This window comes from Triturus cristatus, chromosome 3_2 (assembly GCF_964204655.1).
Source record: "Triturus cristatus chromosome 3_2, aTriCri1.1, whole genome shotgun sequence".
NCBI lineage: Eukaryota > Metazoa > Chordata > Amphibia > Caudata > Salamandridae > Triturus > Triturus cristatus.
This window is the reverse complement of record NC_140584.1, coordinates 350684069-350699255: the sequence shown is the minus strand read 5'-3', so window position 1 is coordinate 350699255 and position 15187 is coordinate 350684069. Positions and strand designations below refer to the sequence as shown.

General features: G+C 43.0%; 1 protein-coding gene across 1 annotated transcript in view; it reads right to left on the bottom strand.

Annotated features, from left to right (window-relative positions):
* Positions 1-4878: 4878 nt before the first annotated feature.
* The window catches only part of MYOM3 (myomesin 3), a 508088-nt gene continuing 497779 nt past the window's right edge, over positions 4879-15187 (bottom strand). The window contains exons 35-37 of the mRNA XM_085647857.1: positions 12112-12134; positions 11711-11766; positions 4879-9945 (exon numbers count right to left, since the gene is read on the bottom strand). Of these exons, the coding sequence (XP_085503983.1) occupies positions 9670-9945; positions 11711-11766; positions 12112-12134 (355 nt within the window). The 3' untranslated portion in view covers positions 4879-9669. The remainder of the gene's footprint in view (positions 9946-11710; positions 11767-12111; positions 12135-15187) is intronic.

The following is a 15187-nucleotide window of genomic DNA, read 5'->3' as shown; positions in this document are numbered from 1 at the left end:
TATTTATGAAGATATGGAGCCTTTCTGCTCTCTCCTTGTGCCGGTGCACCTTGTGCTGCCTAGCGTCAATGCAGGCACCCTTTCACCAGAGTAAAAGATTGTCTGTGTTATGGGCAGGATTGTTTTTGGCAGGAAGGGACACCTATCTGCACAAAAACAGTTCTTAGAGGCATATTCCTCCTTCTATGTGTGGAATTAATGAGAAGAAATAAAGATAGTTCTCCACATAATGCCTCAGATGGGTAGGCACACCATTTTGGTGGAAACCCAAGTTTACAAGGGTTTGCAAATCTGGGTTTGCTTCAAAATGCATGGGTGGATGTCCGTGAACGCCCATGCTCCACCCATGTAATGCCTACCTGATGCAAAGTAACGCAAGGCACTGCTATGCGCAGCTTTACGTTACTTGGTATTTACTAAACCATGCAAAGTGGCTTTGCATGGCTTAGGAAATCACTGTTAAGGACTTGTGTTGCCTTGTGACGCCTTGCAACATGCAAGGACAATGCAAGTTCTTAGTAAATCTGTCACAAAATCTCTGAAGAATAGGTAAAATGTTCCAAGTCTTCCAGAAAAAGTAGCAGTGTCTGTAGCTTAACCTTAGTGTGCTCATAGCCCAAACTTTATGGCATGATGTTTGAGTCTACTTCTGAACTTTTCAACAGTCATATTTGACCTGTTGCAGCCCTTTTGGGCTACAGCGTCCTGTCTTGTCTTGCTGAAGATTTTCAACCACCTGACCAGTTTCTAAGAGCAAAGGTAAAACTTCTGACCAGGGAAAACAACCAATGTTTGCATGTTGCAGTTTTGTTTTTGCTATAATAAATGAACTTACATCCAATTGACTTCCTTTTAGAAGCATTTTGCCCTTATATTTTTCTCTTTTTATAGCAGGGGTACAACATTTTAGGTTCTTAATTTCCTAACCAAAAGCTTAACAAATCAGTTTCATGCACCACAGATTTGGAGGTTGCTTCTCTGTGCAGAATCGCCTGCATTGTGGTTTGATATCACCAACCACAAGAGGCTGCCGCCTGCAAGTGCTGCTCTCACAGCCGTGCTCTGCATTGGTCCTCTCTCACTTTTGGACCACTCGCTCAGACACAAGTCCTCCCTTGACCCATTGACCCATTGTTGTAAGTCCTGAGCTCATGGCAGTAGGAGAGATGCCAGACCCTGGTGCAAAGCATTATCTGATGCAGGATGCCGAGCCACTGACCTGCAGGGCTTGGACTCCTCCATATTGTCTGCTGAAACCATCTTCTGTTTGGGGGCGCAAATTCAAAGCCAAGGTTAGCCAAGTACCAAAAAGACTTTAACTTGGGTATTTTAACATTGAAAAGGAAACACATGACAACATGGACTTGAGCCATTTACTTGACCATTCCTGTCCTCCAGCTGCAGCATCCAATCAGCACATCTCTTACTGTACACATTAGCAGACAGGATGTGGCATAACAGCCAGACCTGCTGACTTTAGATACTGGGGAACCAGATTTGAGTCTCTATTCGGCTCAACATCTGGGGATTCTGGGCAAAGCACTTAATATTCTGGTGCCTAAAACACAAACAAAGATCTTACCGTAATGTAATATAACCTGGTGCTCATGTAAAGCACTGTAATTCCCATTTGCCAAATTTGTGCTATATAAAACTGCAAATGTTTCAAAGCCAGCAGCAATGGTCTCCAGGCCACTGAGTTCAATCTTGCGTCCAGCAGTCTTTGCTGTTTGCCATTGTAACTTTAATGTCAACCTGTGACGTATACTTTGTTCTCCTAAGATGGTACTCGTCCATAAATCCTTTAAATTCGCCACTATTGGGCAGAGTTGCTTGTTTAACGTGCCTAAATACATGCACAATTGCTATCTCTTGCACTGCTTCATTTGAGCTGGTGGTTTCCGACGCTCAGCACCGGCACTTAGTCATCAAAACCAGCGCTTGTCATGAGCACCAGTTAAAGACACATTAATTTACAGAGAGATTAAGTGATTTGCCCATAAACGCAGGATGTTGAGCCAATGCTGAGACTCGAACCTGGATCCCTAGCTCCGAAGTCAGCAGCCCTGGCCGCCCCACCCCCCCCCCCTCCCTCCGGCTTGGGGGTGCCGCCGAGCTCTTTGCCAGGGCCGGTTTTCGGCCGATTTTGCAGCTAAGCTGCAAAAACGGCCCTGTAAAAAAAAAAGTCCCCAGGGGCCCAAAACCGGCCCCCACCCGTGCGGCGCACCGGGGGATTGCCCGGTGCCCGCTACGGCCAGTCCGGCCGTGGCCCTGGCCATTACATCACATCCTCTCCTCACTTTCATGGTTATTAGTTGGTTCTGTTTTAGGCAGCGCTAACAGGAGAAATGGGCTGGTGCAAGCTGCCTCCTGACAAGAGCCCTGGCACTCATTTTTTTAATGAATTAACCACTGATCTCTTGAGACATGTTTTGAATATTCTCAGGGGCACCTTTACCAAGAAATCATTCAGCGCAGCACAGCAAGCCACCTTGGTGTGCTGCGCTGTGTGAAAGGGCAGGAATGTCCCCTATTTAACACTATATGGCACATTCCTGTCTTTTCCTTTGCCTAGCACCAACGCAGGCGCCCTTGCACAATGGTGCGATGGTGCTTGTGTTGTAAGCAGGAATGTTTTTCTGCAGGAAGGGACAACTTCCTTCACAAAAACAATACCCTAAGGCATCTTCGTCTTTCTATGTGTGCTGCATAATGCAACACACATAGAGGAAAAATCAAGTAGAAATAAAGATATTTTTCCTAGTATGCCTCAGCTGGGGAGACAGCATTATAATGCATTCTCAGGTCTACCAGTAATGGTAAATTTGGGAATGCACCAAAATCCATGTTGGATGCCTGGGAACACCCACTGTCCTCCCATGGAACGCCTCCCAGGGGCCGAGTAATGCAATGCAGCGCTTTTTACTGTGTTGCGTTACTCTAGATTTATCAAGCAACTCAGGGCTTTGCAAGGTGGCCTTACATGGCTTGAGAAATCTAACTTAGAAGTTGTGTCGCCCTTGCGCCCCCTTGCGTGGCACAAGTGTGATGCAACTCTTTGTCAAATATGCTCCTCTGTTTTTTGCTACTCAAACTACACAGTTTGTTGCGCAACTAAGAACTTTTAACTAAGTTGACCAGCATGTGCGAATTACACTGAAGAACAGTAGACCGTGGCAGGCTGCATTGTACGATAAGCTTCTGTGAGCTATACAACGTTGGCTTTTCAGACCCTCTGCCAGAGTTTACCATCAGTTGCTAAAAGCAGCCTGATCCTCCATGGTGATGCTTTGGCCTGTCTGCAGAAAAACTACACATCAGTCTCCTATTCTTTCGGACTCACTCCATTATTAATGTAAACCTTCAGTTCCAGGCATACATATCAAGGACCTGCTTAAGCATTCCTTTACTCCTTTGATTCCAGACCTCTACAAGGAGATCAGATTTTTGTTTACTCTCTGCTCCGAATACCTCCAAATGTGAATGTTGTTGCTTGCGCTCATTGACAACCACAAATATGCAAAGTCTTTTGACTATGGCATCGCGGCTTGGGGATATAGCTCTTTTTGTATTTTTGTCTCTCTAACTTACAATTTCGAGATGCAACATTTCAATACCCTTTTATGTATATTCCACAATGTCTTTATTGTTCTCAAGACAGACCCTATCTTGATGTTTGGAGATGGATGGGAAGGATGACATTCCATTGCTTGCTTGAACGAGCAACTAGAAGTATCTTTAGGCAGATTAAGTAGCCAAGGTCTGTTAACATTTAGCAATAATTAAATAAGAAGACATCTAAAAAATGTGAACGACGCACATCTTAGAGTATGACTATGTTGGTACTTGACAGCCATGCTGAATTGACCTCTTGCTAAAAATGTTTGCTGGTGCAGTTTCTTCAAAGCCGGTAAAATATGCTCTGATCTTGCAAGACCTGACACCACCCAAGAAACCCCAAGAGACGACCTATATTCAATCCATTGGAATAGTCGAACCCTTAACCCACTATTGTAGTGTGGTGTCTGGTGTATATGCTTCTACAAAGTGAACAGGTTCAGGGTCACAATCTTGGATGCTGTGCCCCTACTCCGAAACAAGCAGCAGTTCTTTAAAACCAATCACGGTCATCTTGCTTCGCCGCCAGATATACATCCCAATTGCTGAGCAGCCCTAGTCCTAAAGTCAAGTCATGTCTTTTTTCCAAAGAGCTTTTAGAAGTCATGGCCATGCTACTACATACTCCATGGTAAATGCATTAATTTGCAATCTTGTACTTATTGCATTCAGTTATTCGTTTCATTCTGCCTGTAGCATGCACCTTTTTCCTTCATTGTCTTACCTTGTGTCGAGCTGCCTGAAATCCCAGTTACATACAGTGTGCGGACTGTTTGGTTCCTGCTTGCTGTGACATGAGATATTCAGCACAATTGATGCCAGAATGCCTATAGAGGAGGCAGCAGCTTCTTTGGCTCCATTAGTAAGTAGGTAGAGGGCTCGAGGAGAGAGAGGCGGTGAATCCAGCATGAGTAGGGAGACTAACTGGCTCTTAAAGCGATAAGATGTGGAGGCCTCAGATGTAGCGTCATTCTGTGCCAGCAGCTGGAGGCTCACAGAGAGAAGACTCTTTCTCTCTCCTCACTATGTCTTGAAAGTCTGGGTTCTTCAGACAGAAATAGAGCCTTTGGATTGGAGCACCCGCTCGAAGGAGTCTACACGGCTGAGTTTGCTTACATGACCATCTATTGTGAATGTGTTGACTTCATAAAGAATGGATTGACATTGTTTAGGTGAATTAACTTTTTTTATCCAATGAAGCATGTCTCCATACCAATATTGTTGACAACCTATGTGAAAGAAATATTAAAAACAAATGCCTGTTGTGATATTTGATTTATTGTGTACACACATCTAATGAAGCCAATGGACACACTTAAGGTTTCACAGGATCTGTGGCATGCACATTGAATTTATTACAATGGAAAAGAAGGTGAATTATTCATTGCGCCAGCCTGGAAGGAAACTCCCCCCTACATTTGCTCAATACTAGCAGGAGTTTATCTCAGGTTTCCATACTGAGCATGTCATTGCAATGTGGACTTATTGGTTACAATACTTTATTGATAAATGGGGCCCATAAAATTTCTAGATTTATAGATATAAGTAAATATAGAATATATCTTCCTTGTTTTCATTTCTTCCTATTTACTGTGCAATATATTTAGTATTGTTAGACCTGGCACCTGTTGGCATGATTTCCCCTGTCTATGCTTTACACATTGCCTCTGAGATAAGCCTAACTGCTCATCCCAAGCTACCACGGGGGTGAGCAGATTGTATCTTAGCTGTGTGACCTCCTTACTCTGACTAGAGTGAGGGTACCTACTTGGACAGGGTGCAAACCACTGCCAACTAGAGACCCAATTTCTAACGAGTATAAAGACACAAATGGGAACTGGTAATTATTTGTAGGGGGCCTGTCTGTCTTCCTATTATTTCTTTTTGGCTCTGGTTTAATTTTGTGTCCTCTGCACAGTGATTTCTCCCAAACTTTAACAAAGTATTATAAAAGCAAAAAGGAAAAGAAGTTGACAGAATATATAATATTTTGAAATTGAGCTTTTGTCCATTAAAGTAAATGTAGCTGCATTTCATTTTCTCTAGCCGGACAATGTTACCTTGTATACCATACTTCTTTTTTCCTGTTATCAGAGGTAGTCCTATCTGCTGCAGATTGTCAAGAACATCAGCTGAGGATTGAATTTCTGCTTATTCTTGGCTATTGAATAAAAATTATAGTTACTATTTTCCACGATTTCTCAAGAAACTGATTTCCTGCTACAATCAACTAACGTAAATATTTTTAGGATTACATTTTTTATTTTTTTTTATTTTAAAAGTGGTTTTGCTTGAATTTACGATGTGATGTATTTATTTTATAAATATAATTTATTGGGGTGATTTTATCCAGACATAAAGATTTTCATTGTTTTCGCAAGGAAAATAATATTTTACAAGAACTGACTGGCGTTTCCTATAAGCAATTAATTTCCAGTCACTGTGTCAGAGATGAAGGACAGCTGGTAAAGTTGGCAGGATGGCTCAAGGAGTGAAATGCTTGTTGCTCAGGTTTGCAGTGATCAGCAAGTTACAAGTTTGAATCCCAGCAACACCAACTCACTGTTAAATCCTCATACTCAGTGCTGTCAGTACCATTACACTGGGTAACAGCAGCACATGCGATCTCAATTCCTTTTAGCCAAATATTTACCTTTTATTAGGCTTTCTTGTTCTCTTAGTGATAAATTCTGTTTATTTTATGTCTCTCCCACTGGGAGAACTCTTTGCTTTTATCACTTTGCAATTCTCTATGGACCCGAACCCTCTTTCAGCACTTCATCCTCCACTCAGCTCTTGCACCCTATGACTTTGCTTTCTAGGCATTCCCTCCTCTTTCCCCTTTACCCATGCCTCCTCCTTGCCACACTTTACGTCTTGGTGGCATTTCGCACAATCTTCATGGCACATCAAATGCCACCACCGTCCTTCCGGTCTGTTGTGGATGGAGCCAGTACTGTACATCCTGGTTCGCAGATGCCCAAAGGGATCTCCCCAAGGAGCCAAACTCTTCTCTTTCCCTTACATTCTTTACCCGTAGTTGCTTTCAAGTTGCATCTCATGCTTTACTAAGATCTCACCCGTTTGCAACTCTCTTGTTAATGCAATTGTTTTTATATCTCTAAGCTAATTGGGGCAACCCAATAGAGACTGCCTGGCGACATTGGTTCAATCTTATTTTCCATCGCTCTCCACAAATGTTACCTTTCTCGAGATTTTTCTGCCCTTGTTTTCCAACTACCTCATTGGAGACAACCTTCCTGGATTGTTTTAATGGAGGGCGCCAGATACACCAGAGTATTTGAAAGGGGTCCAATGATTTATTTGCCATGTTTACGTTTTGCACCAACTGTAAGCTGAATGCAAGCAGCGTTGTTGCTAGCTTGATTTTTGCACCACGGTATTTGTCGGGCGCTAACAGGCGGAAACATGTTTGCACCAGTTCCTCATCTATAATGTGAAACTCTAAATCAGGTACGAGAGATGGCATTGGATGATTTACCACCTGATATTACGTATAACACTGAATGACGCCCCAACGGGTTTCCATTGGCACTCCAACTCTGTTTAAACTAACTCCTCTCATTGGGGCGCTCATCTCCCGGCTGGCATTCATCTATTCTGTGCCCGGCCCATGCCACTTGTACCACATTTGTGTGGTATGTCTCTACATCACAGAAAGAGTGACCTTCACTAGAGCATTACCGCATTTTTAATCACGTCAAGTCAATATTTTATAAACAGAAATGCTTTGTTTGTGTCAATAATCAGTGTGCAGAGTGGAGGAAGAGTCTGGGGATCCTTACAAGATTACATTCCTTAGGACATATTTAAGCAAACATGTGTACAAGGGAAATAACTTCTGGGCAGAGTTACCATCTGGGTGTCCTACAGTTCATTTCTCTTCATTCATCCATTGGTGCTTCCGGGTAAAGCTGACCCCGCATTACCGCCTGCAGCTGTTTTATGCTTCCTGTGAGTTAGGCCCTGCTTCATTAACCCTTTGGCGTTCATGCCTCGACTTCCTAACCTTCCAGTCCTCTGCATTTGTTGGTCTCCCAGTATCACCACACCTACAGGCTGCTCTTGTTGCTACCTAACATCATACTTCCTTGTACCCTTTTAGAAGGGAGTCAAGACCATCCCCAGGCCTCCTAGGGTTGCTGTGAATCACAAAGATTTGTTGGTACACATACGCAGATAACAAACCAGTGGCAACTTCTGTGACTCCATCATATGATACTACCGAAGGTCTTGGCCCAACCTTCAATGTCCTGAATCGCGTAGTCATTTTTTGATTCAAATGCTATACAGTTGCCTTCTTCATTAAACTTGGTCATTCCAAGACCTTAAGCGGTCTCGTGGGAGCCACTTAAGCATATTTAACGAAGCATATTAATCAAACTGGTTATAAAATACATCAAGGATGGTCACGTGGAAGCTGTTAAGGGTGACACGTCAGAGAAATCAGCTAGAGGCAGGACCTTCAAATGTTTTTCCCTACCTAACAGAAACATGCTTCTTTTCAACACAGTAACCAATGCTTGAGGTTTAAGAGTCTTTTATTTAAAATGTGTCTAACTCCTCCAAGGTCAATCCTAAGCTGTAGATAGTGATAGATATGTGCCTTTTTAGATGGATGCTACAACATCCCTCAGTCCCACTGGCTGTATAACAAAACGTTGGATTATTTACAGCAGTGGCTTCAGAAGTGCCTATTTTATTCACTAAATCCATATGTTCCTGTTTCCACGGGCTGTCTGTGAACATCAAACAAGATTGTTTTGTGTCAGCACAAGACCCAAAGGTTGCCATTAGTCACCAGTCAATCCAAGGTGATCCATCAACAGAGAAGCAGAAAACATTAGAGTTCACCTGCACTGCCTTGTTTACATGTTTTGCATATAAATAGGTCTCAAGAAAAGGAACCGTGCAGTAAGGGGCATTGTCTAATGGACAATATTTTCGCAGATGCGTGATGGCCTGACTCTTCTGGTTTAGAAGGTGTTCTAACTTCTCATCAAAGAAAGTATAATCCACATGAAATTCCCCAACATGTCATTTTAGAAGCCAAGATAATCCTTTTATATGTAAAATAAATTACCTGTGATACCATATTTTGTTAAAATAATACTATTTGTGGTTGTCGCTATTTAAGACAGACCCGGGAAGAAGTTTTTACTCTGCTGGGACTATGAAAGCAGTATTTTTACTCCATGCTGTTAGAATTATAAAGCGCATGGCTACCTGGAGGCTTCGCAGCGCTAGAACCAATACAGCACTAACCAATCTGCAACAGAATGGCAGGGGGCTAACTCATGAACAACCAGGTTTTCAGGGCCTTTCTAAAAGGGAATTCTCAGTCCAGCTGGTGTAATCCAATCGGTAACGAGTTCCAAGGTTTGGGGACCTTGTAGGCAACCGAGCGGCCACAGCATCTTGATCTAACAAACTTTGGAACGGTCAGACGTGAACCAAGGACGATCTCAGCTAGATACCAGGATATAGGGTGTGGCTAGAGATTGTAACAACACAGGCCTTTGTTGTAAGGTGCTCTGTGCAAAATGCACAGTGCCTTGAACTGCACCTGCTGCAGTAGTACATTCCCAGTGGAGTATGTACAAAATGTATCTATTAACGATTTTTTGTGCCTTGCTCCTGTTCCATGCATTAATAACTAATGAGTGTTGCGGAGAACACTTAAGCCAATCCATGCTCTTTTATGTTAAAAGCACTACCCCCACAAAGGCAAGGAGAGCATCCAAATGATGCCACCCATTATCAGCACTAAGACTGTACATGTTTACAGGTACACATACATTCACATCAGAAATGATTTATTAATATTGACAGATTCTGATGTGTACAAAGAGTTTAAGTCTGGGGTGTCCACTGTATGTCTAGGAAGGCCAGATCCATACCAGATTTTCAAGATTATTAAATGTACCTGCTGTAATTCTAAATTTAATCCATCACATCTGGTATGGAGTTATTCTTCCTGCACTGATGTTGGACAGCCCATATCTAAGTCTTGTTGTACAAATAAAGTTTCTAAGGACTATGGAATGATTGCTTCAGTTCTTCTGGCTCTTCGCCGTGTTTGAAAACGCTCACGGTCACCTGTCCAGTTTCAGACCCAAACTTGTTCTTGACGAAGATGCCGTATCGTCCTGAGTCTTCACTACAGACCTTTTCAATCGTGATGGTAACCACCGTGCCCTTCACATCCAGTTTGTAGCGATCCCTGAAGGTGACCTCCCTCTCATTCTTCAGCCAAGTGACTTCAGGCATGGGGTCCCCAGATATGATGCATGTCAGACACAGAGTCTGTAATAAAACGTACAGGGTTACATACAGACTTTACCCTAAACATTAAAGCGCCTTTGTCTATAGAAACAACATCAACCAATCAAAATTATTGTAATGTGTTTATGGAAAAATATCCTCACAAAGGGTGTTGAACAAAGGCCCAGGAGGGCAAGTCAATGCCAAATGTTCATTCCATGCACAGTAAGTAAATGTGCATAAATTAGCCTAAAAGTAGGTCCTTCACGTTTATAATGGACATATCTGGGGTTGATCCTGCACCTCTGGGCCTATCCTAGACATGCCTGTTAGAAACAACCTAACAACAGTTTTAGCTTCTCAGTACAAGTGGTAGACATCTGTCATTGGAACTATAAACATAATGTATCAGCATTGATTTATTTTCAGTATAAAATGCCCATTGCTCAAGACATTTTACTAATATTAAATGAGCTGATTAGTTCTGTGGCTGATTTTGAGTTTGGGGTGGAGGATACTACTCCGTCAGTAGGACAGAGGACATTGCTCCCACCATCTTGAGTGACGTCTGCTTGCCCAACCTAGAGTTTCTGCCAGTCCAGTGGACAACTCTTAACATTGGCAGGAACCGTTGTGATGGTGGTTCCTGTCAAGGTTGTAAAAGTTTGATGGCCGGCTCCGTTAAACATGCCACCCGTCAGACTTTTACACAGTGTTTCATTTTTTAAAAACAAACTCCCAAACCAGGAGTTTATTATCGAAAAAATGAAAAACGAATGACTCCCTCACCATGAGAGTTTACTCCCATGGTGTGCGGGTCATTTCTATTTTTGTATTTCCCCTCACTGCCTGCATTTTCAAGTTGGTGACTAACAGCAAAAAACAACACATAACATCATCGACCCTATATAGGACAGATGATATTATGTGTCAACTACTGATGGCCTGTACTCCTTTGGGCCGTCGGAGGTGTGTGACAGAAACGGAGCCTACTGCTGACATACTTAAGGTCTGCAGCCTCTAAATCAGGTGGGTGGACCTTGGGCCTGAGTCACAAATGTTACCTTACACTTTCGAGTAATGTACACTTTTGAATAAGTTTACTACTTTTCGGTATTTATGAACTCTGAGCGTAAATTTACTGCAAAAGTGTACGCTACATTGCTATTGGCTACTCTGAAATTGGATGATCTCCCTCTCTAAACCCCTCCCTGGCCCTAAACTCTGCTTACTTTTCCCTAATCCCATTTCCTTTTGAGTAAGTCTCCCTTTTTTATCACCCACTTTCTCAAATCCCACCCACATTTACTGCTATAATGTATGTTTACGTGTGCAGGGACTCTGCATTCAGGACGGAGATGTCCACGCACATAGGTATAGGTCATGCGTAGGTGTAAAGACCTCACATAGTTTGTGCATAGCACTTTGTAGTTCGTTGGCACTACTACACTGTATACTACAAAGTGCGTTTTGTGAATCAGGCCCCTTGAGTTTGCAGAGAGGGTAGTCTGTTGCTGTTCTGATGGAGTACTCGCTCCGTCAAACTCTAAATCAGTGCCCAGATACTTGTTGGAAATTGAATTCTCAGATGCTAACATTTTGTTATCCTCTCCTTCTGTTGCCAACCCCTTGCTCGCACTGTAGAATAGAATAAATTCATGTCAGTAGATTTACTTTGATAAAACTCCTGTAAATTCATGTACTTGAGCTCTCGTCACCTCTCTTTCTATTATGACAGTATATTTACCCAGATGAACCCTGTGTAATACACATGATACATTCATTCCCATGCCATTTCCATTTGTACCTTATCTTCCATGATTGTTGCAACATCAGGGAGGCCGCGAACAACCCTGGCACGATCTGGGAAGACATAATTTCAAATGTTTAGGTGTTAAAGATATATGGTGAACAGTTGCTGTTGGTGTTAAAAATCAAGGACTTCAGTTGGCAAATGGTCTCTGAAGAATTATATCAAAGTACATTTAATACTTTTCTACACACTCAGTTACAAATATTACTGTAATTCTAAGTGGGCCCACAAAAGGTAAACCATGGAGCTGCATCTTCGTCCTGAGTTAGGCCACAGGGATGGTACAGGTCGCAATTTTCAAAAGAATATTTATTCCTATGAACTATTAGAATTCCATAAATAAGAATGTAAGACCCGCTGAAAATAAAACGAAATAAAATCCAGAATTCACTTACTTTTTTCTGCAATAGCTGCTTGTCTGGAAAATAGAAGAAAATTGACTTTGATCATTAATACATATATTATTAATTACAATGAGCTTCTACTATGCAAGGTTTTTAGTATCTGAAATCGAAAGCTAGAGTGTAAAGGAATGTTCGCGGCCAGCACTAGCAACTGAGCGCACGTGAGCAGGGTGAATGAGCATGGCCAGGTCATGCTGAAATATGCATACGTTTCCATGCTGTTCCTACATAATCAGGGATGAACTAACAGGTGACCATTTCCTGTGCAGTTCTTCTGACTGTGCAGAGGAAAAATGATGTTTATATGAATTATGATCTATATTTTATGATGCACTTGCAGAATTGCAATCTATACGAATATTTGCTTAGTCAAGATATAAAAAAACAGCACACCCAGAGTTTATAGAAAAAGACAACCCAAGTAAGTTTTAGCGCACAAAATAGCTTACTGAAAAATAGCACCATAATAATTGCAAAGGCACAAAATACCAATTGAAAAAGAAGCTAATTCATCAATAGCTTATTTATAAAAAGCACCTAAATAGTACCTAAATCACAAAGCAGCTAATTGAAAATTAGTACCTAAAAATAGCTAAACCACAATGTAGATTATTGAAAAATACAACGCAAGTGAAAACACAACTGCAATTCAGACTTGGGGTCGGGGGGGTGGGGGAGGGGATGTGGATAAGGGATTCGGCGCTTGAGCACTGTACGCAAATATTAGGGCATATGGGTATCGAATGATGTTCTTAAAAGAGAAGGGTGTCATCCCTGCATCCCTTAAACAAGACGTGGGATAACCGAAACAATTCTCTTAGCACTCACAAAGTTATTAGTACAAATCAGTTTTTCAGTCGTCTTTGAGCTCTTCAGTTTTTTCCTTTAATTTAGTTATGGTTCATCTGCCAACCAACACGCGTTTCTTCAATGGGTGTGTCACCCTATGACTTTCTCAGTGTCAGCCGAAAACGCAGAAAATAGAAGTCACTGGGGCATATTCTCAAGGAGCTACCGCTGAGTTACGGCACTTTATCGCACCTAAAGTTGTGATAAATGTATCACCCCATTCACAAGCCGGTGTTAACAACCCACAACACTAGTTTACCCACGATAGCAGCCGCAAAAAACATCGCCACAGATGACCCCGGCAACTATCACTAATGAGATGCAGAGTAGGCGTTCCCGTGTAAAAAGCAGCGACAACACCACTCCACAACATTCTCAATGACCAGCCACATCAGCGAAATGACCGCAAAACATGCGATAATGCGTGTTAGCATCAGGAAATTAACACCTGCTCTGACATGGTGTACAGTCTGACGGCAGCCTGCACCACAAAAGGGAGCCCAACCCACAGCCACACCTGAAGACCAACAGATGCCATTTCCTTATACCAACTGGACTTGCTGTTGAGTAAGACCAGGTCGGGGTCCCCTTTGGACCCTTGTCCTCTCAAAGTTCTTAAGGAATGCAGGGAAACTTTATTGCCCTTGTTTTTGGATATCATGAACAGGGCAATGCAGGAGGGCATTTTCCCCACTCTGTGGAAGAGTGCTGTGGTTAAGCCTCTTCTAAAAAAGCCAACTTTGGACCCTGAAACTCTTAAGAATTTTCGACCTATTTCACTGCTCCCGGCACCAGCAAAGATGCTGGAGACACATTTAAATGAACATCTGACGGCTTTCCTGGATACTTTGGGTCTCCTGGATCAGCCCCAGCATGGTTTTCGGAGGTTTCACAGCACGGAGTCGGCTCTCACGGTTGTGCTAAATAACATCCGCACGGAGGTTGACCAGGGCCATACTACTCTTCTAGTCCTGTTAGACCTGACAGCCGCCTTTGACACCCTATCTCCCTTGATCCTAACATCTCGTCTTAGGGAGATAGGGGTGGAAGGTTCGGCTTTGAGCCTTCTGGCCTCTTTCCTTGATCAGAGGGAACAGAGAGTCAAACTGGGCGAGTATCTATCTCCATCCCTGCCTGTACAATGTGGGGTCCCACAGGGGTCGGCTCTTAGTCCGACCCTCTTCAATATCTATGTGGCCCCACTTGCCAGGTTAATAAGATCTTACGGGATGGAGGTGGTTTCTTACGCTGATGACACCCAGATCATGGTGTCCCTCTCACACTCGGGCAATTCCTCTGCTCTCAGCTTTAGGAATTGCATGGAGGCAGTTTCTCAGTGGATGATCTATAACTCACTGAAGCTGAATGGGGAAAAAAACGAGGTTCTTGTCTTTGGTGGAAAGAGGGACATCTGGTCCTCTGAGTGGTGGCCTCCTACTCTGGGAGTGTGTCCTATTCCCACGGACTCGGCTCGTAATCTAGGAGTTCTGATTGACCCCCTTCTTTCTATGGCTCAACAGGTAAATAGGACGGTTGCCACCTGTTGGGGCATCATTAATATTCTTAGGAAAATAAAACATTACCTAGCTCCACAGGCTCGCAAACAAATTGTGGGTGCATTGGTTGCCTCTCGGCTCGATTACTGCAATGCCCTTTATTCTGGTATAGATAAAGGTCTTGTGCAACGTTTGCAAACCGCCCAGAATGCGGCAGCTAAATTCGTGCTTGATGCCCCGAGGCTTTCCTCGGCTACAGCTGCTAGGAAGAGTCTGCATTGGCTTCCGATTTATGCCAGGATTACTTTTAAGACCCTCTGCCTGACTTACGGGGCTTTATCTGGCTTTGGAGCTGGGGGGGTTAAGGACCTGCTGGTACCATATGCCCCTTGTAGAGATCTCCGCTCTTCGAGAAAGAGCTTGTTATCAGTGCCTCGATTCAGGAGAGTCAAGTGGGGAGGCAGGGCTTTCTCCTCTTTAGCCCCCAAGCTGTGGAACGCCCTTCCTATTGAAATTAAAACTCAACAATCTGTCCCTTTTTTCAGGAAGGCATTAAAGACATGGCTTTTTGTCAAGGCATATCCGTGATTTTGGTTCTGGGTCTATTTGATTTTATTTATTAGGCTCCTTGATGCCTTTGGGCTTAGTTTGCGCGATATACATTTTCCTTCATTCATTCATTCATTAATGGAGCCACTGAACATGCGGGCAGGACACCCAAG